This window comes from Lytechinus pictus, chromosome 6 (assembly GCF_037042905.1).
Source record: "Lytechinus pictus isolate F3 Inbred chromosome 6, Lp3.0, whole genome shotgun sequence".
Taxonomy (NCBI): Eukaryota; Metazoa; Echinodermata; class Echinoidea; order Temnopleuroida; family Toxopneustidae; genus Lytechinus; species Lytechinus pictus.
In genome coordinates, this window is record NC_087250.1 from 8773155 (window position 1) to 8796160 (window position 23006).

At 36.9% G+C, this 23006-nt stretch overlaps 1 protein-coding gene and 1 non-coding gene across 4 annotated transcripts; both read right to left on the reverse strand.

The window, feature by feature from the left end:
* Window positions 1–8959: 8959 nt before the first annotated feature.
* Window positions 8960–9030, reverse strand: TRNAA-AGC (transfer RNA alanine (anticodon AGC)). Its single transcript has one exon. It is a non-coding gene; the product is annotated as a tRNA-Ala (tRNA).
* A 1484-nt stretch (window positions 9031–10514) lies between these two features.
* LOC129263632 (uncharacterized) lies at window positions 10515–21724 on the reverse strand. 3 transcript variants are annotated; one of them, XM_064100841.1, is made up of 8 exons: window positions 21277–21724; window positions 18823–18995; window positions 18283–18360; window positions 14977–15145; window positions 14459–14526; window positions 13582–13710; window positions 12256–12466; window positions 10515–11035 (listed from the first exon to the last, which is right to left on the reverse strand). In XM_064100841.1, exons 1-5 carry the CDS (start codon window positions 21476–21478, stop codon window positions 14507–14509), a joined length of 642 nt encoding a protein of 213 aa, XP_063956911.1. In that variant the 5' UTR covers window positions 21479–21724; the 3' UTR covers window positions 10515–11035; window positions 12256–12466; window positions 13582–13710; window positions 14459–14506. The 3 variants fall into 3 exon arrangements, with proteins under 3 accessions (XP_063956911.1, XP_063956910.1, XP_063956912.1); XM_064100840.1 differs by lacking the exon at window positions 12256–12466; XM_064100842.1 differs by lacking the exons at window positions 12256–12466; window positions 14459–14526 and having other exon boundaries at window positions 21277–21722.
* Window positions 21725–23006: the final 1282 nt, after the last annotated feature.

Sequence of the window (23006 nt, forward strand, 5' to 3'; positions counted from 1 at the left end):
CCCCCCCCCCCCCCCCCGGAGCCAATGCTGTTCAGCTGAACAACCAAATGGCAAATACAAAGACTGATGCTTTTGGCCTGAGGCTTCATCATTATCCACGACCACATCACATCACACATCAATTTCAGTTTACAATCATTGACACAATGACACAAAACTCAGACTCTAAGTCAAAAGGGTAAAGACAAGTCACACAACATCAACATGATTGCCAGTGAGTCAGTCATTGCTGCAAGTTTGCAACAAGCAAAGTCAAAGTCAAGTCAAAGACGAAAGAAAAAATAGCCCAGACTGAAGTCACACAACCTCCAACACATCACGACTGAATATTTAATAGTCAATAAACTCTGGAGAAAAAGACAGAAAGGCAAGGCCCGCTCTCGACCTCTCACAAGTAGACTTTCGCTTTCGCTACTAATACTATATCTACCCCGAAGCGCGGGGGCAGTGACCACACAGCGTCCCGCAAGCAATGTATTAAGAACTATCACTGTTTGACATGGGCTAATTTCCAAAAAATACTTTGGCTATTAACTGGCTACTCATTGTTGGCTTTGGGTTGGCTGGTCACATGACATCCGACATTGATGAAATTTTCGGGTGATTTTAAGAAAAAAAAACTGCTGTTTATTGCTTATAAAACAATAGGCGACAGTGAAGGTCTATTGAGTTCTTGCAGTCCTTTATCGCCCTCTTCCTGTCAGGGGCTGCCACTCCATACATATCCACTGTTGTCCTGAGGACATAGGTGAGGAGCCCCTGATCAATCTGTTGTACATTGATAACAAAAGTCATTGAATTTGAAAGTTTAGCAACATTTTTGTCAGGAATATTTGTTAGGCTTATGTTATAAAATGAAATCATTATTATTTCATATTTTCATACACATGTGTATGATATGTCCAACGTATCATGAATCCAACATTGATGAAATTTTCGGGTGATTTTAAGAAAAAAAACCCTGTTTATTGTTTATAAAACAATAGGCGACAGTGAAGGTCTGTTGAGTTCTTGCAGTCCTTTATCGCCCTCTTCCTGTCAGGGGCTGCCACTCCATACTTATCCACTGTTGTCGTTAGGACATAGGTGAGGAGCCCCTGATCAATCTGTTGGACATTAATTCTCTTGCTTACTTTGCTCGTCTTGCGAGAACAATTGCTCTGTGCTAGAACCTCATTTGTAGTAGGAGTGGGCTATACATGGGTCAAAAATACTTTTTTTGTAATTTCAATATGACAACAGTTTTTTTTTATTCCTTGTAATGTATCTCAACATGAAATGACAATATTTTTTGTCTTGGGTCCGAGAAAAAAGTGTGCCGGGCCAAAATCCAAAATGGCCGCCAAAACCCCCCAAAATCACAGTTTTGGCAACAACTTTTTTATTTGATGGTCAATTTCTCTGGTTTTGGTGTCTATTCATATGTTTTGGGGGGCAGGCAATTTGTTTTTCCTATAATTAGTACTTTTAAACCATTATTTGTAGAGTTAAAAGGTAATTATACCTAAATTTCCCCATTTTTGTAGCCTTTTTTCAGCCAAAAAGTAGGTTTTATCATCCTGGGGTTCTGGGATATTAGATGGTATGAGGTCAACAATAGCAAGCAGCTTCATATAGCTATATTGCTTTTATTCCTCCACTTTGGGTTTTACGGATATTTGTGAAATATATCTTATTAAAGAAAAAAAATGTCAATTATCCATTGGGGCTTTACAGTATACATATGTACAATGTACTGTACATACATACTGCACTGCATAAATGCATTGGCCACCATGACAGATAACAAGGCTTGTATAAACTATAGTGTGATAGAAATGAGCTCTCAGGTTTAGAATTAGATGCCTCAGAAATTGAAGATATGTTTTGTCTCAGAAATTGAGGACATGTTTTGTCAAATATGCTAATTCAGGGGGCGGAGAGAGGTAATTTACACTGTAGCTATTCTGGGCCCCGTGGCATAAAAAATTACCATTATGTTAACTTAACTTAATGGTAACTTGCATGCAATCCTTTATTCTGATAGGCTGTTGATCAGCGTTACCATGATACTAGTAGTAACCTGACCCCATAAACATAGGCCAGTTAGACACCAGAACCAGCTTTTAAAAAGCCTCCAAATAAAGAAGATATGGCTAAAAATATGATGTACCTATATATACATGTATGTGATATTTACATGTAAGTTTAATTTACGTTGCTGGTTTCACCATGTACATCAGCTGACAAGGAATCAAATTCACAATCTAATTCTAAACCTTTGAAGCTCATTTCTATGACACTATACATATAGTTTATATACAGGCCTTGTCATATGCCATGGTGGTCAATGCGTGGATATATGCAGTGTAGTATGTACAGTGCATTGTACACCGTATATCTCCTATGGATAAATGACATTTTCTTTTATTTGATAAGATATATTTCACAAATATCCGTAAAACCCAAAGTGGAGGAATAAAAGTAATATAGCTATATGAAGCTGCTTGCTATTGTTGACCTCATACCATCTAATATCCCAGAACCCCAGGATGATAATACCCACTTTTTGGCTGAAAAAAAGGCTACAAAAATGGGAAAATTTAGGTATAATTACCTTTTAACTCTACAAATAATGGTTTAAAAGTACTAATTATAGGAAAAACAAATTGCCTGCCCCCAAAAACATATGAATAGACACCAAAAACAGAGAAAATGACCACCAAATGAAAAAGTTGTGGCAAAAACTGTGATTTTGGGGGATTTGGCGGCCATTTTGGATTTTGGCCCGGCACACTTTTTTCTCGGACCCGAGACAAAAAATATTGTCATTTCATGTTGAGATAAGGTAAAAGGAACACAAAAAAACTGTTCCCACAGTAAAACCAAAAATCACCCATTTATAGCCCACTCCTACTTGTAGTTAATCTACAAACCAACTTCTTAGCGAAATTCTCCATAGAAGAGGAGTTAGCCTGGATAGACATCAGTGTTGATGATGATAGCGGGATAGTTGCCTCCTCGGATGCGCTAACATCCGATCCGGCTTCAGAGGCTGCTACAGGTTCGGCAATAGGTTTAATTACAGGTTCTGGGTCGGCTACAGGTATGTCTACGTGATTAGTTTTATTGAAGTTGATGTTCAATTTGTCAATTTTTCCTGGATAGACATCAGTGTTGAGGATGATAGCGGGATAGTTGCCTCCTCGGATGCGCTAACATCCGATCCGGCTTCAGAGGCTGCTACAGGTTCGGCAATAGGTTCAATTACAGGTTCTGGTTAGGCTACAGGTATGTCTACGTGATTAGTTTTATTGAAGTTGATGTTCAATTTGTCAATATTGCCGTTTAACGTTTCTAATGCAACTGCAATCCTACACAAACTGTCTGATATCGATGTACCATTACAGCTTTTGCCATTCTTTCTCTCCTCTCTTGCCCCTCACTCGCTTCATCAACCCACTCACTCTTCCATCCATCCTCTCCCTCCTCTCCATCCTCTCTCTCATTCTCTTCCTCTCCCTCCTCTCTCATGATATGTAGAATCATTGAGAGAAAAATGTCACATGCTACAAAGTACAAACAACACAAATTTTCAGCAATGTATCACCTTTCAAATCTTCACTCCACATGTTTTATGGTAGCACATCGATTACATTAATACTGTATTAAAGAGAATGCATAATCACAATATTATCTTAAGCAAGAAATGTTCAAATCAATGTTTACTTTTAATCTGGCCTCAGCCTGGCCTTGGCCTATCCTTGTCATTGCCTTGGAACTATCCTTGGAATTACTCAGACCCTCGGCCTTGGCATCGTTCCTGATCGTGGACATGCTGGCCTTGACCTTGAGTGAGCCATACTTTGACACAAAACTGATAAATACATACCTCTCTCCCTGGAACATATTAAGCATGGCCAGAGGGAAGCCATTCCGGCAAACAGCCCCAAACACTCCCTCGATGTGAAGCATCTGCCTTTTTCTTGGTTCTAAGCAGAGTTCCTTCCTTGAACTGGCTACAGTTCTAAATATCAAAAGAGCAAAGAAAAAAGAGATCTATGAGGAAAATAGCTTTGGTGACAATCCATGCAATCTGCCACATACAACAAATGTGAACCAACAATTGCAAATATATTACATGTCATTGTCAGTAAACGAATGTCTGGAGCGAAATTAATTGAGAGCTCAATCTGTAATCTACCAAGCCCCTGCGACCAGCTCCCGCAACCACCTACAGTAAAGTGTTGATGGCCATAAAAAAAAAATATGCACTTAATGTTCAGCGACACTGACTTTTGAATTCAGGAAATTTTCAATGCAATGTGATGCACATTTATAATTAGTTTTTAGATCTCATGAGAGTTCTTATTGCATCATTTGTGAGTGCATTAGTCAAGATATGCAGTTCACTCAAGGGCATAGTACATGAAGCACAAGGCTTGATATAGAGTGTGTTTGCAAAGCACTGTATGGTCAACACTTTACATACATGTAAATTACCTTTGACGCTTGACCATGTTCTATCCTGTATCCATCCACAAAGTTCTTTACATATTCATCCTCTTGGAAAAATGTCTTACGGTGAGTAGTTCCACCAGCACTTGAACCAGCTCTCTTTCTCCTCACCAAACCAAAGCACCCATCAATGCAAACATTCACTTGACCAGTGACATTTATATTTAGTTTTTAGAGTTCTTATTGCATAATTTTGCACATTATACAAATAATTCACAAGTGTGAGTGCATTAGTCAAGATATGCAGTACACTCAAGGGCATAGTACATGAAGCACAAGGCTTATAGAGGGTATTTGCAAAGCACTGTATGGTCAACACTTTACATACATGTAAATTACCTTTGACGCTTGACCATGTTCTATCCTGTATCCATCCACAAAGTTCTTTACATATTCATCCTCTTGGAAAAATGTCTTATGGTGAGTAGTTCCACCGGCACTTGAACCAGCTTTCTTTCTCCTCACCAAACCAAAGCACCCATCAATGCAAACAATCACTCGACCAGTGACCTTAAAATTAGATAAAGGCAACATTTTGTCAGCAAATAACATGGAAAACTAACTTTAATACGTGAATGAAGACATTTTACCTGCAATAAAATTGACAGAAATGTGATTTCATGTACCAATGCAAACAGAATTTGCATTGGATTTGCACATAACTCATTTATGAGCAACTTTGGGTCTGACATGCACTTACAAAATCCTATGTATTATTAATAATTGCTCATAGCTACTATTTATTAAGTAACTATTGAATTATGTCTAAAGATGGCGCTATGAAAAAAATAGCTGCTTGGTCTACGCTCATTTTGTCTTGGCTCGTCTCACATGGTCCAATCAAACTTTATTTACTTACCATTTGGTATAATTGCCACTTGGCATATGCAAAATTTTATCTAATTCTCATTTCATGTAATGCCCAATTTGTTTAATATCCAATTGGTGTAACATCACTTGGTTTATTAATTATAGACTAATTATACATTCAGAATATGATTAAATACAATTAGACCTCTTGGTTATATTTTAGACTAATTGGCAATTAAACAAACTGATAGCAGATCGAATGGGTAATGCAATTGCGAATAAGGTATTAAACGATCAGATAATACATGTAGACCATCTGCTACTAGACCAAGTGGATATGAACCATGACTAGTATCCCCATGAAAAGAATATTTTGGTTAAATAATGTTACCTTTGGGCAAGCAGGGCAGGAAATGCTCCCTAGCAGATTTCAGATTACGCGAGGACACAGAGCGATGCTGTAAAGTAGTCAACAGGACAAACAGTTAATAGGCCTAAGACATCATTCATAATGTTCACAGCAATACTTTAATCATAACCAGGGGCAGATCCAGCTTTTTATAAAGGGGGGGGGGTTGGGGTGGTATGCGAGGGAGCGTAGCGACCGAGTCCAAGCGAGCGGAGCGAGCGAGGGGGGAGGGTGTGGGAGGGGGGTGTCCCACAGTAGGGAAAATTTTTGAAAAATAAATACATAGAAATAGAATAAAATAAAATTACAAGTTTAAAAAAAAAGATAAGATTTAAAAAAATGGTCCCCGGATTTTTTTTTTGGGGGGGTTGCAACCCCCCCAACCCCCCCTCTAGATCCGCTTCTGATAACATAATTAACTCTGACATGTTCGGTAAGGTAATCTCGTTCAAAACTATGGAACGCCAAGTGTGTACGTGCTACGACACTACAATCCTCCTATCTTGCGGATTGAACTCAACAGCACAAATATGTGATTTGCTCTTTACACAAGAGACATTTTTAACGTTGTGCAAGTACTGTTTGGTTAGCTTATTAACTTGTTAGCTACTGAGCCATTGCATGCAAGACGCATATAAGTAAACCAGAATATAAACAAAAACAGAAATTGATTGTTTGATAAATCTGTATCACTTGACTATATGATAAGATGTGTCACTTGATGAGAATAATGCTATCATTTGCATACAAGAAATTAATAATACATGTAGTGAGTTGTTTGTCATTGTTTCTCTTAATGATGCTACATGTATGTATTTGAAACTTCATACTTTCATATACTGTGTGCTTCAATTTTACTTTAGAAACAAGCTGCGTGGATTGTGTGAACACAAAATAGTTTTGTATCAAACATACTAACTACAAATGTCAAAACAAACTTTGTTATTCATTTCAAACTAAGCTAACAACAAACTATCTGACCTGTTTTAAACTATACTACAAATCAAATTTTTTGCTTATTTAAATTTAATGCAGAGAGACTTTTCTCTTAAAGTATACACCAAATAATGTCTTTTGACTCTTTTCCTTGACACTAAAGCAAATAACACTGTTAGCACATGACTAAATTCCAAAATAATCATAAAGAGACTTTCTTCTGTTAGTTTGTTCTACTCTGGTATCATGTTCATATACATATAGATATTACTTCCGTTAGCACAAAACACAATATACCAACAATCTTATGTGAGCGTGTGTGTCTACTATTCAATTTCCAACTATTTCTGGCTATCTAGATACATGTTTCATCTTGCATATAATACAAATGATGCACATACATAATCTTTTTTTCTTTTTTTTTGCAACAAATAAGGCATACTGTATGCATATGTGGAGCGTTGTGGCCCAGTGGATTAGTCTCCGGACTTTGAAACAGAGGGTCGTGGGTTCGAATCCCAGCCATGGCGTAATTTACTTCAGCAAGAAATTTATCCACATTGTGCTGCACTCAACCCAGGTGAGGTGACCCTTGTAAAAAAGTACTGCGGTAGTACTGCGGTACAAGTACCGCAGTACTACCGCAGTACAAGTACTGCGGTAGTACTCGTGGTAAATTGGTCGGTACTACTGCGGTAGTACCGCGGTAGTACCGCAGTACCTGTACTGCGGTAGTACCGCGGTACCTATACTGCGGTAGTACTGCAGTAGTACCGCAGTACAGGTACTGCGGTAGTACCGCAGTACCTGTACTGCGGTAGTACCGCGGTACCTATACTGCGGTAGTACCGCAGTAGTACTGCAGTAGTACCGCGGTACCTATACTGCGGTAGTACCGCAGTACAGGTACTGCGGTAGTACCGCGGTACCTGTACTGCGGTAGTACCGCGGTACCTGTACTGCGGTAGTACCGCGGTACCTATACTGCGGTAGTACCGCAGTAGTACTGCCGTAGTACCGCAGTACCTGTACTGCGGTAGTACCGCGGTACCTATACTGCGGTAGTACCGCAGTACAGGTACTGCGGTAGTACCGCGGTACCTGTACTGCGGTAGTACCGCGGTACCTGTACTGCGGTAGTACCGCGGTACCTATACTGCGGTACTACCGCAGTAGTACCGCTGTACCTGTAAACCTGTACTGCGATAGTACTGCGATAGTACCGTGGTACCTGTACCATGGTACTACCCTGGTGCTACTGCGGTACTTGCACACCTTTATGAAAACGATCACAATTTCATTTAGCTTAATCACAGTAATAAGAAAATTACAAAAGTATTAATATTATAAAAAGTTTATTTTGAGATATGTATATATATATATATATATATATATATGTTTTAACATCTGTAATCATGTACTTTCTTACTAACATGACTAAGTTTTGGCACACACAATGGCTAAATGGTTGGTTGAGGTAACGGGATTCCTGAAGTTTTAGCACACACAATGGCTGAATGGTTGGTTGAAGTAAAGGCAAGTTAAAGTTATATGCTTAATATTTTACATGATAAAAACTGTAGTGAAAATCATCTGTACTCGAGTTGCAACAAAAACAAAGATATCTAACATCTCTACTTTAGTACTTTTATAACAACTATGACTAACGAGTTTTAGGTTCACGCACAATGTTTGTGGTGAAGGCAAGTTGAGATTACGCTTCATATAAAAAGTCTATACAATTTCCAAGAACTGTTGAGTTGTAAAACACTGTCCACGTACTTGTATCAAAGTTGCAACAAAAACATAAATCTTCCAATCTTTGACAAGGTAAGTAAATAGAAGTAAAACATGATTATTTAAAACCATTAAAACTAAACACATGCATCATATATGTAGAAATTGCAGCAGATAATCTATCAATAATATCTCAAAACTGTAGTTAAAAACATCTCTACTGAGTTGCAACAAAAACATGTAGATATCTAACATCTCTACTTTAGTACTTTTTTATAACTACTATGACTAACGAGTTTTAGGTTCGAGCACAATGTTTATGGTAAAGGCAAGTTGAGATTACGCTTCATATAAAGTCTATAAAATTTTCAAGAACTGTTGAGTTGTAAAACACGTACTTGTATCCAAGTTGGAACAAAAACATACATCAATCAAGTTCCTTCCAATCTTTGACAAGTAACACGAATAATACAGTCAATTCAATCTTTATTTCCAAATAAAGATTGAATTGAGCGGAGAATTAAACTGACCATAAATATATATTATAGGTAATAAAGAGCAAAGAAAATGGGGTTCCATCGGGATTCGAACCCGAGACCTCCGGATTGCTAGCCCGGTGCTCTACCGACTGAGCTATGGACGGCCCTAGTCGATAATTCGTCCCATAAACCCCTTAACTTTCAATGCTCGTATGGTCAGAAGCTATAGAAACCTGACATAAACCCAAAGGATAGAATCAACTTTATAGGCCTATGCGAGGGATCACGGCGAAGTGATGCAGCTTTTTGAATATATAATTAACACGAATAATACAGTCAATTCAATCTTTATTTCCAAATAAAGATTGAATTGAGTGGAGAATTAAACTGAACATAAATATATATTATAGGTAATGAAGAGCAAAGAAAATCTTTGACAAGGTAAGTAAATAGAAGTAAAATATGATTATTTAAAATAATGAATCATAAATAAATAAATGAATCATATATGTAGAAATTGTAGCAGATAATCTATCAATAATATCTCAAAACTGTAGTTAAAAACATCTGTACTGAGTTGCAACAAAAACATGAAGATATCTAACATCTCTACTTTAGTACTTTTTTATAACTACTACAGATAATCTATCAATAATATAACAATATTTGTTACAGCACTTTATCAATGTGACCTTACACAACAAATAAGTAGGGTAAATATATTGTGTACACATATAGAAGACAATGCCTTTAAAATGTTACATGAGCATACTTTGTTATTTGGCACAAGGCAAAGTTTTTAAAGGACGAGAGGAAATTTGCCACTTAAATAAATGGCGTCAAACGCATACACATTATCAAAGTTATTTTTCAGCACACAATGAATACATTTCAGCAATATCTTTGGCAAATAGAGTACGGAACAATCAGGAACATGAAATAATTTGGTATATTCCCGTCATTCAAAATCATAACAAAAGCAATTTTAATTCCATTCGCTTTTGTTTAAAGACCAGATTAACAATACCAAATGTCTCAAATTTTAATGCATGTTTGAGGCAATTTAGGTTCCCCATATAAATTTTGATGTCTTCCAAGAGACGTAGTTTCTTGTTAGTCTGATTTGATTCCATTCTTCAAGGTGAATTTGGGCTTTTATCCGTAGATCATATATAAATGCCATTTTTTGCACAAAAAAATCTCAAATTGTTTCCTTATCAGATCAAAATTTACTCAACAAGAAAGTTCTTGACACTTATTTGTTTAGAAGGGTGCCAACAAAGAACACTGATTGATGCGTGCGCACTGTCATTTGATATCCACATGCCAAAACATAAAATTTAATATATTAGTACCAGCTGGACGGAAAACACAATACATGCCTAGAATTGATGTGATGGCCCATGAAGAGCTTTTTATCAAAATAGCTTTAGAAACAGGTGAAATGTTAAAGATCATCAAGCGTTGGGATGCTACGCTACAGATCGCCATTTTGAACTAGGCTAGTTTGTGCGCAAGATGGCACTGTGTGTATGATAAACGATGCAGGAGCACCTTTAATATATCAGATAAGGATAATTCTGGCCCCTATTAAAACATTATTATTATTTTTTTTAATGTTGGTCTGTAGCAAGCATTATAGCAATGTAGCAATGCCTGTGGTCTAAAACATATTCCAATCAACCAAAAAAATACACAGGAGCGACGGGCGATTCAGAAGTGCCAGAAACGTACCAAACATGGCATACTCGGATAGGTCGCATCATGATGATCATACTAAATTATATTTGGAACAGAATATGCATGTGCTTGTTAAGTCCTCTGATGCTGGCAGTGTTCGGCAGGCCCATGTTACTGACCTCGTCACTGAATGGTGCGAAGAATGTGGCAGGTCGCGCAAATTTGCCTCCTCTGGACAGTGAACAGGGGATAATTAGTAAGTAACAAGACTTAGCTCATTATTAATTAATTAGTCATCTTGACAAAGTGCTTCATTCGGTCTCATCTTGTGGTTCTTGGTTTAATTCTTTGGCTTGGTTTTCTTTGGCTTGGTTCTCTTTCGGTTGAGATCTACGTTTGGCCAACTTAATTTCGTTGCCAACTTTGTTCCGCATAACGATGCGGATTTCCGATGATGACACTCCTGGGAACTTTGACTTGACATGACCTGCAAAGGAACACGTAAAAAAAAAAAAAAAAAAGATTATAGTCAAGGTAGGTAAATGAGAATCATAGCACGACTTGGGTGCCAATGGCCACTTGAAATTTTATTTGGCCACTAGAAATAAGAAAGAAGCTCTGTATTAGCCACAAACTTGTTAGGTTCTACAACACACAAGTCTATGATCAAATATATTTAATGTGTTATGTTCACCTGTAAATAAAAAGCTAAGCACTAGCCCTGCATAGATTGGGCAGTGATATCTTTTTATAATAAGTAGGCTGATACGGGCTATTCCAGAGTCAAAGACATTACAAATATGAACTAGATGGATCTTCGATTGCGAACTATAAAAAATCCTGCTTCCGCTATCGCACAATTTAAAGGATGTAACTTGTACTTTGAATACAAAGCTATGAACAAGTTTATACACTACAAGTTTACAAACATTTGGCTCATCAAATGTTCAGCTATTTCATAAAATGTGTACCATCAGGATCCATTACATAATTTGCCCAAATATGTAATGTCCATGATGGCACACATTTTCCACTATAAACGAACAATGAATGAAGAAAATATTATCAAATCAAAATTGCTGGTAGCTTTGTAATCTGAGTAAAAATTACATAATGGACGGGTACATCTGTCAGAAGTGATCATGATATTGGGAAACCCTGTTATAACGAGCTCGCTTATAATGAAGTACAGGTAACCCTGTTTTAACAAGGTGGTCGGGACCATCAAATTTACCTCGTTATATTAAGCGGTACTTCGTTATAAACGGCAGATTTAATAATACATATAAAACACAGATTTACGATCGGGACCAAAGGATTCCCCTCGTTATAAGCGAGTTCGTTATAACGGGGTTTCCCTGTACCGCTTATAACGAGGAGAATCCTTTGGTCCCAATTGTAAATGTGTTTCTATATGTGTTATTGAATCTGCCGTTTATAACGAGATACCGCTTATGACAAGGTAAAATCGATGGTCCCAAACACCTCGTTATAAGGGGTTTCATGTGCACATGTACAAATTTTAAAATTTTAAAATCCAACCACTTTGTTAGCGGAGGGTTAATGATTAAAATGAAACATTAATGGCATTGCATAATATTATCTGCACCCACCAAATTTGTAAAGCTGACAAATTTAAACACAAAAACCAAAATTGTACATCTTGACAAATGTTTAATCAATAATGAGCTAAGTCTTGTTACTTACTAATTATCCCCTGAAGCTTGTCACTGTCCAGAGGTGGCTTTGCGCGACCTGCCACATTCTTCGCACCAGTCAGTGACGAGGTCAGTAGGGTAGGCCTGCCGAACACCGCCAGCATCAAATCGCAGGTGTACTTGCGAAAATCACCAGCGTTGCACCTGTCGAGGACGTTTCGACTAAGAGAGACCTTCGATCCAAGGGCAATCTGTTGGGACTTAAGAAAATACAACATGGTTAGTGATTATATGCTGATATACCCTACTGACTTAATCATGGCCAACATAAATGAGGGTAAATTTACTGTAACATATTTAATGCAATGGTTGAAATTAACAAAGATTTATACAAACCATTGTTCACATCTATGAAATACCATTTGTAAACTGATGGATAAAATAGATGGATCTTTTGACTGTGCGCAGGAAGGGGAGGACGGGGGTTGGATTCCACCCCCTCACTTTTTGCACGATAATTCTGCAACGCACGCAGGTATTGCCGCGCGACTTCAGGAGTTTTTTCATCGAAGTCTTCCGCATCGTATGAGACCAAATTTCGCAACGACCATGTGTATACCCTTTTGTAAGCGATTGCTAGCCCGGAAATCGCTAAATTTTGTGATTTGTGTACAAATCCTATGGAAACTGATTTTTTTTTCCAATAAGAGAAAAAAGCTTCATTAATTTTTTTTTCAATCAAAACTATCTTTTGATTTTGGGCTAAAAATTGTTGACTGATGGTAAATAATTTTTCCATCGAAAAAACAAACAATAAAAAATAAAATAAAATAAAAAAAAAACATAAGAAATTCCAAAAACAAAGAAATACACCAGGAATTATTTGGCTGTCGCAATTTTGAAAACATGTTATAAGTTATAAAATATGATGATGCACAAATTGAGCATATTGTCAATTATATTTCGAGATTTATAGACAAAAGGGATTTCGCATAATTTTGCATAATTAACAATACTGATTTTTTCAAAAAAATATTACAATCTTGTAGATTATGTCGCAGGTTATGGTGCCAACTTTCGTGGCGGCGGCGCGTTCTGCGGCCGAGATTTCTTGTGGGGGGGGGGGTGCGGGCTATAGACTAACCTGGCCTGGTGAGGACTAAATACTGTTAACAATATTGACAGTACACACTTAATGCAACAAATAAATGTTTCTGAAATATTTTGCCGATTTGCAAGCTCGAACCATCATATAATTAGAAATTGTTATCTTGTATACGAGCAGTAATCAATGTTAATCATGGTTATGTACAAATTTTCTTTTTGAATCTGGGCCACTTAGTCGAACTAAAATATTTATACATGAAGTAATTACCTGTGGTCGTGCTGATGATGGCGAGGATTGGGTGGAGGACTGGGTGGAGGAACGAGCGGGCGAGGAACGAGCGGGCGAGGATGATGTAGATGACCCTCCTGATGGACAGTGCATCTCTTCATGATCAGCCTGCCAATGAAAACGAAAATCCATATTTCATACCATCAAATATTTACCAAGATTTTACTGCAAAGTAGGTCAAGCAATCAAAGGAAACAAAAGCAAACAGAAAATAGCAAATAGCATAAGAGATTTGCATGCATGTTTCCTCCTCTAAAAAATGACTTCTAAATAGTTACTAATTCCCACTGATTCAGTTTTCATAGACCTATACAATATAACGATCCATCCAGAGTAATTCATCATAAACACAAATGCACGCTGGCCTGGAATCGCTTTGCCTAAAGGAGTGATCACACAGTCATGACTATACCCACAAATGCTGTACACATTTGCCTGCGGTATTAACCTGTACGATCGTAGTTCGCCATGTATCGACCATACCTACATATGCTCAATGCATACTGTATGCATATTTGCGAATGCCACAAGAATGCAGTGAGACAGCAGTAAATATGCGATACTCTTCCATCAAGAAAGAAGAACCAGTACGAGGGTTACACACTTGGTACAATTGCAGTAAGAATGTCATAGGTATTGTCCACCATTCTTACTGCAATCATACTGAGTTCGCAAGACATCGTACTGGTTCTTCTCCATTCTTGATGGAAGTGTTATCGGATTCTTACTGCTTTCTCATGGCATTGGCAAATATGTGAACAGTAGACATAGAGCACTAGTTCGTACCACATGCATACAGCAAATTCGTGGGTATAGTCATGTCCAGTGTGACCACCCCTTAAGATTCACAACATACCTTGAGTCTCGACATCTCCTCCATATCCACTATGAACCCTTTAAAGGTTTAGATGAATTTAGGCACTCCTTGAACAAAAACAAAATAACATAGATATTTATTCATACCACTAAAAATTGAACTATTTAAAACTATGAAGGTATTATATGAAGAAAAATTTGCCAAACCGAAGCTGAATACTCTAGAATGGAGAAGAGAGCTGGAGATTTAATACAAACATAAGATCATGACACAGATAAAAAAAAGTAGAAAACTTCTTTGAGAGATTGGGATACCTCAGAAAAAGAAGCCACTCCATGAATTTCACAAAGTTCAGAAGGCTTATACAGAGTTGTTAACATATGGAACAAGTCCCCTCATTCCAACTTTTTTTTTTACCAACTATTCAACATGAATTATTTAAATGGGCTCAAAAGGGCACCATAAACTAAAGGTTTGTTTAACGAATATGTGAGGTATATGACTATGAGGTATTGTCCAAGCATTTGAATACTAAATAATGGGAGGAAATACTGTACCTTGCAAAAACAACAGCTGTTGCTGTATCTTTTCCCTAACTGCCTTCTCCTTAGTCAGCTTCACCTGCAGATCCTCAGTCTCTCTCCTTGATTTCTCCAACTGCTTTTTCAGGTCAATTATCTCACCACTTGTTCCACTTCCCGTTGCCGTACGTCCATTTGATTTTTTCTGTCAGAATGATAACAAATCGGACACTAGTTAAAAAGTATGGTTTATGAATGTGAACCAGCGCAATTACCTCGTCATAACAGGATTTAGTTAATTTTGACCAATAACAAGGTTTCACTGTGAATTAGGATTTGTAAGATTTTACATGGCAATTAGCATACTTATCTAACTAAATATATTGACTTTGTACATTTATAATGTTTAATTACTTAGCTAAATATGTTCAATGAAAATTTTAAAGGATTCATTCAAATGTGTTAAAATTGTAGCAATCAATAGGAGGGCAAGTCCAAGATAAGGTCCCCTGAGAAGACAAAATTTCATCTTTGGTCAACATTGAAATGTTTGGTGTCATTTTGAAGCATGATAGTTGAAATTTAAAATTCTGTGAAGGAATAAATTGTATCATGCAAATTTATGCAAATTTCAGTGACTTAATTTGCATAAATTAGAAATGCTGTGTTACGTATGGGACAAATATAAAAAATCATTATTATTTAAAGAGGAAGATCAGTAGTGGGCGAGAGGGCGTTGGAACCATTTAACTATTTTGGGAGCTGGAATGAAAATAACTAAAAATACTGAAGTAAGATCATTAATTTTAAACAAATGTCACGTTTATTTGATCAAAATCGGTTCAGAAATGGCTGAAATATCAAAGAAAACAGATATTTACTTTTGTACGTGGCCCACGTACAAAAGTCGATAACGGCCGTGTGTATTGATATTTGAATTTTACGAACGAATTTTCGCTCTTCGATGGATACAAGATCAACCTTTTTTCATTCATAAAATCACACAGAAGTAAAATTAGGTGTCCAAAATTCCACGATAGTTCTTTAATGATGTTTTCTTTATATAAATACCCATTAACCTGATTTCAAATACATTTCGAGTTCCTAAACCACTACTGATCTACACCTTTAAAGGAACACAATTGAAATTTTATTAATATGTGGACCTAAGAGGTTCATCATCTATTTTAATTTGGTATGAAAATTTATGCACGACGCAATTAATTATGCAAATTAGGTCGCGTCCTATCAGCGATTGTCCCATACGTAACAAATTGAGGACATTTTTTTAGTTTATTTCTGAATTTGTAAAAGTTATTGCAGTGCTATTCTGGGAAGTTCTAATTTATTGTGTTAAGAAGTTAGATACTGGTTAGAAAGAAAAGAAATAACAATTAGACCCATTTTTAATTAGCAAATGAAATAATGTTACGTATGTGACAATGTGTTACGTATGAGACATCCCCATATATATTGCATGCGAATGTACATGCAGCAGGCATCAATAGTTTCTCAGTACATGAATGGTCAATGAGCCTGCAGCATGCATCCCAATCTTGCAGCCACTGTCTTGAGACAATACTAGACTGCTGCATTCTAAATGGGGAGAGGTAGGTAAAATAAATCAGCATGAAATGTGTAAAATATATTAATTTAGGTAGAGCATAATCCATACAGAAGTCATCACTTCATTTGAGAACAATCTGAATATGAAGGAGCACATTTGTTCTTCAAGAAATGCAACAACATTAAGCCATCCAGAAGAACCTGATTCAGATTGAAAGAATGCTATAATTTGATTAAAAAATACCCTCTTATTTATTAATTTGTAAGAAAGGTGAAAATATATGACAATCAGACAGTTGCCATTACTGTCAGCCTCGGAATCATGAGGAAGAAAACAAGTCTTGCAAAACAAAGTTCAGCTTTGCTAATGAACCAGAGACAGATTTTTTTTTTTTACCTCCACCAGTTACTACCAATCAAGAAATTCACATCTTTACAGAGGAAAGTGTAGCTACTGAGTAAGATAAATACAGTGAAGAGGGATAACAAAAAAAAAAAAAAGAACAAATTTTACAAAAATTATGTGATGATGCAGAAGATGCCCATAAAAAATAGCCTTTCAGAAAAGTTTTGTTAGAAACTGTGACAACATCAAGAATTTTAACTGTGTATTATTTCATATTGTGGCCCCCCTGTTCAAGATTAAATCTACAGGTAGTAAAGATGTATTTGATAAAAGCAAGGGTGTGTATGCTTTCATTTTAGAAATCATGCAACTGTTTCATGGCATTTCATATTTAGGGAAAATACACTAATATAGACCAAGAACGGTGCACGGTGGTTCATTATATTCGCACAGAATGATCATACTTGTTTGTAGATCTATAGCTGGTATTACTCAAGTGGTTCTTCTTGAACAATAGAAAAGGCATTTTCACACAGTTTAATTATACAACTTAAAAGCCCAGTGAATGTATAAAAATTGCCCCCACCCCCAAATAAAAAAAACAAAAAAATATCATCAAAACTTCTATAATAATTAGCACTAGTAAATACATGTTCAAATCAGTTAGTGGTTGATTAGCAGCATGCCCGTATGAAACAAAATAGATAAAAATGAAAAATATAATCAAATATGATTATGGTTGTAAATTTTATTGGAATTTCATTTTCCTGACAATTTGCAAACAAATCTGATTAATTACAGCTTATTTCACTTTGGTAACCAGACCAAAAATCCAATATACGCTTTCCACACACTAAACGAATAGGGGAAAAAATGTCCCATACGTAACACGTCATATCTGTCTTTAATCAGAGCCTGTACTTAGAGCTTTCTGCCTTTTTACATGAAATTTATCCTTGGTAAACTTGAGTGCTGTGACTTTTATCACAGTGAGTTTCAAGGTTTTAAATGAAATACTTTCTGAGCAATTTCAACTTGAAAAAGAAATTAAAAAAATCTCTTTTCTTCTGGTCCCATACGTAACAGCACACATTTTCTCTTCTAAAATCTCATTGTCAAGGTCATTTCTCACAATTTTTTACATGAATACACTTCTCCTGGATATCAATCACCATGGTTAAATTCAATGCAATCAAAGTTCCTTTACACCATTTTTCTGGAAATAAAAGCCTCTGAAATGTCCCATACGTAACACGCGCGTTATCTTGGACTTGCCCAGGACTGAGCATTTAGTTAATTGTCATATAACAGTGATTTTAGGACACTTTGCATATGTGAACAAACTTATAGCTTACTATGCATCAACAGGTACCTTAGATTAATCACGCTTGCAAGTTGCAATTCCAAGGTGTTTAAATAGCTGCACATACCGTTTCATTGGCACCAAACATTTGCTTCCTGAGATCCCTGGCCATCTCATTGCACTGTGAAATTTTTGATTTTGATTTCTGAAAAAGGAAAAGATAGAAGTAAAAACAATTTTATGATTTTTTTTAAATAGTACTGTTTAGCATCTTGGGAATTGTCTAGGCACACAAGTTACACAACCATTGGCGATTGCAGTTACTTCATGAAGAAAAATTTAGCAATATGTAGACGCTTAGAACCATCTGTATTAAGCACCCAAGAAATTTAAAAAAAGAGCAAAAACATGTTATTCTGTTTCTACAAATTGAAAACAAATATCCCTCCTTATACATTTTAACCAGAACATTTGTTTATAAATATGATTGAGCTGCATAATATTGAAACAAAGCCAACAATGTTATTTCTGTAAACTGTAAAGGATTTATTGACTATGTTTGTTGATGAGTTTGTAAATGATAACTGGATAGAAAGATTTTGTTAATCTGTCAGTCATCAAAAATTACTTCCAGTGTTGGGATATCATATGACACATGTACACACACCTTTGTTTCTTTTGGTTGAGGCTCCTCATCATCCGTCTCCAACTCCGAAGATGAATACATGTATGTGCGTGTTGGTTTCTTCTTTCTCTTCCCTCTCCCAGTTTCCTTATCAGTCTCCATTGATTGCCCGTCACACATCTTGTTCCTTTTTCTGATGAGATTATCCTTGGATCCTTTAAACAATTTTGAAACAAATTAAAAAATTAACTATACAATTTCAAACAAACTCACTTGGAGCTTTCCCACTCCTCATTTGGTTTGGTTTATGGAAATAATTAATACAAAAATCACTTTTCAAATGTCTCCATAATCATGATAATTGCTTTAACATATCAGGGAGACCCCGAAAAATTTTTTTAACAGGCTAGGGCACTTCTAAAAAATAATCATGCACATAATCATGTTTATGTCAGATTGTCAATTTCTAGTACCTACCTCATCATTCATGCAGCTCGTCAGCGCCACACATACAGACATAACTCTGGGGCGATCCGAATCCACTCAAAAGTGAACAAAAAACTAAAAAAGTTCACATTTGTGCAGTTGGCCACGGGAGGGAAGTCTCGGAAGCCATTAAATGACTGAATTTGTGCCGAATGGAGGGGGAAATCCGATTCTTTTATGGAGGCACAGCAAAGCTAGCATATTGCGTCATATTTTGGTGGTAATTAAGTATTGCATGATTTTATTATTTTAAAGCTGAATTCAGCTGCACAAATGTGAACTTTTTTTGTTCACTTTTGAGTGGATTCGGATCGCCACGCGCAGCGTGGCAATCCTCGGAGTTAACAGACATGTAACTCCGGGGATCGCTAGCGCGACAGCGCTAGTGATCCGGAGCCAAAAATGTCTAATGGGAGTAATGCGCAGCGAAAAACTGCTTTAAAATAATTTAAAAAAAAAAAAAAAAAAAAATCTGCTAGCGATGCCCGGAGTTAAATAACAGACATGTTGATAATGCATGTGAGGCTTGGTCTTGGAAATTTACTAGTACTACGTGATCATGTGGTCAGTGCCACTGTTTACATCGCACTCACTGCAATATACCAACATCATGGCAATGTACGAACATCAGAACATAAATCACAGACAATGTTTATAATATAGAAGAGTAGCTAGTAGAACATTCAAATACAAAGTCAAATTCAGTTAACAAAAATAACGGTAAAGCCTAAAGGTCTACAATTGCACACCCCCCTGGCATTTCAAAAGTGTATGGCCGATTGAGATGAAATTTGCACAAATTGATGCTCTAATAATGATTAATACATTACGATATCGGCATCGACATCCAATGCGATCGCAATGGAGAGTAGTTGTTGCCTCCGATCGTACAACCAATTGTGATCAATCCCAAACAATAATAACGCTGATCATAACATGTGATAAACTTTTTTCCATTATGAATATAAATTATAAGGGAAAAAATAACAGAAAAAAATGTAAAAAGTCTTGTTAATGTTATCACACTCACAGCGTTATAATTGTTTGTGATCCATCACAATTGGTTGTACGATCGGAGGCAACAACTACTCTCCATCGGCATCGCAATCGCAGCCATTGCCATGTTGACACCGATAAGGCGATATCGTGAGTTCCCGCCTTCGAATTTCTTTGAAATTTTTGTCACATATCAATCATTATTAGTTAGAGCATCAATTTGTGCAAATTTCAATCGGCCAAATATTTGTTGAAATGCCAGGGGGGTGTGCAATTGTAGACCTTTTTTTACCAAAATAACAATTTGAATCAATATAGATCTAATTAATAGTACATTGACTGTAATACTGGTAGTGGTACAAGTCAATGGACCATGTCAATTGACTGTTAACCCATCAGTGCCTAAGGCTAAGCCCCGCATATTTGTGGGATGGTAGTGATATTTTAACGAATAATGGCCAACAAAATTTACGACAAATACGAGTTGCCAATTTGTAGAGGAAAACAATGATCAATTTGGCCTTTAGCCTTTAGGCTTTAAATAGCTCTCGTCCTTGATGGGTTAATGAGTCACAAGTAGATCTACTAACATACACAAGGTGTTTTACACATATGACAAGAATATATAGGATTAGGAATGGTGGCAGTGAGTGAGCATGTCAACAATAATGTTACATTCCCATGGCCATGCACACGTTTGTCTTCGGCTTCGCAGACGCAGTTTCTTTTTGGAAGGTTTAGATCTATTTGAAAGTCGATTTGAACTTGAAGAAAAATATGTAGGCCTACGTTAAATTCTTTAGACTTAAATATTGTATGACATCAGATGTGTTCATTATGAGATTGTGCAGCCGATCATATAATTTTCAATTTGATTTTATGCAGAGAATATGTATTTTTGACATTATTCGTTGACATGTACGTCATTGTAAATATGTATGACCACAATTATCGTATAGTAATGCATGCATGATGCATGGGACTGAGTTGCATGGGTACACCGTACGGACTTACTATTTACAGCCAACACTGTTGCTCGATACTTCTCCGTTTTGCTGCCACTGACCCACATAACTTCAACAGCTTGATCGACATAGCTTTCAGGATCCACATCCTTGTCCGTGTCTAATATCCAAGAAAATGGTCCAATTTCGACGCTGTCATCGCTTTCAAATTCAAAAAGACAGAAGAACTCGTCTGAAGCTGGTGGCGGCATAGTGAGGCTGAGATCTTGAATGAAAAATAGACGATCGCGCGCGCCTTTCTACGATCCAATAAAAAAGGTGCACGCGCGTCACGTGATTTTTCGAGATACGCGCATGCGTCCTTCAGGTGATCACGATTGTCAAACAATCGCGTACATATTACATCGCATGATTTTACTGTTCAATGTCCATATTGCATGTAAAGATTAATTAGCCTATATAAATTTCCCGGGATAATTATCATCCTTTTATTGTGAGTATAAACGATAATTGATTTACAGGGACCGCGGGGTATCGCGGAACGGGGTGGGGGGGGGGGACTGAGGGTTGCAGCCCCCGCCCCCCCCCCCTCCCCCATAATTATTCCAGGATAAATATTCTCCAACGACATTGTTACAAAGATATATCTACTAAATGTTTCCGTTCAAACCTGACCACTGTTAATGAGGCAATTCACAAGCTTGAATCATGCGTTAGAACGATCGTGAATTGTGGAGGTTTTCAATCTCATGAAATCGTTTGTTTGTTTGTTTTTCACAGTATACATTTTTTATAAAAAATGTTCAATTATTTCAATTCAATTATGGGCGTCGATCCCGATCCATTCATCAGGGGATGATCGGGGCACCACCCCTTTCCCTGATGAATACTGGGTATTACGTAAGTATCGACGCTCATATTCCGGCCGGGGCTCATAATAGCATTTAATTGCTCCGATTCATAATTTTGTGAGAACCTATACTGAAAAGTAGTTGAAAGTTTTTTCAATTCATATTCCTTAAGTGTTGGGTAGAAGAGAAATACGAAACATATAGTGGGTCCTAATTGTTATATAGGCCTATCAATTTCGAAGTAAATTTATATCATTTCCGAACCGGCATCTAACATTGTAAATTGGTAAGCGGCAATGCCGACAAGAAAAGACAAACTTACTCAGTCAGGGGGCTTGGGGGCGCCCCCCCCAAAAAAAAAAAATAAAAAAATAAAAAAAATAAAATCATGGTTTTTTCCCAATTCCATAACAGTGATTGAAAAAAATACTATTTCTTCACACATGAAAACTCAGATTTTACTTTATGTCAAGTCACATAATTCAAAGCAAAACATTATATAAAAACACATTTAGGGGGGTTTAAACCCCCTTGGGCTGCCGAAAATACGCTACATACGCTGCTTCACAGCTTGGGCCGCAAAAAAAAAAAGCACAAAAACGCAAAGTTTCGCCACTTCACGGCTCATTTCGTCAAAACCCCCTTGGTAAAATATTTAGATCCGCCCCCCCCCCCCAGCCTCTTTAGGGTTAATATTTGCAACCAACAAAAAAACCCAGTAATAATTGAAATAAAAGAGAAAACTCAATAAGGTGCTATGTATTTTGTGTTGCATTGTGTTGTGTATCCTAATTCTTTTTTTTTTTTTTTTTTATCAAACTTGGAATGGGATGAAATGCACTGCTGTTACATAATATATATGTATATACCATAGGCTTAGGAACCGGGGGGGGGGGGGGGGGGGGCTCGGATATCATTGAGCCCCCCC

Coding starts and splice junctions, on each gene's coding strand:
- LOC129263632 (XM_064100840.1), bottom strand. CDS start 21,478: ATGCCGCCACCAGCTTCAGACGAGTTCTTCTGTCTTTTTGAATTTGAA. Junction 18,996..21,276: donor AACAGTGTTGGCTGTAAATA/GTAAGTCCGTAC, acceptor AATTGTTTAAAG/GATCCAAGGATAATCTCATC. Junction 15,146..18,282: donor TGTTTGGTGCCAATGAAACG/GTATGTGCAGCT, acceptor TCATTCTGACAG/AAAAAATCAAATGGACGTAC.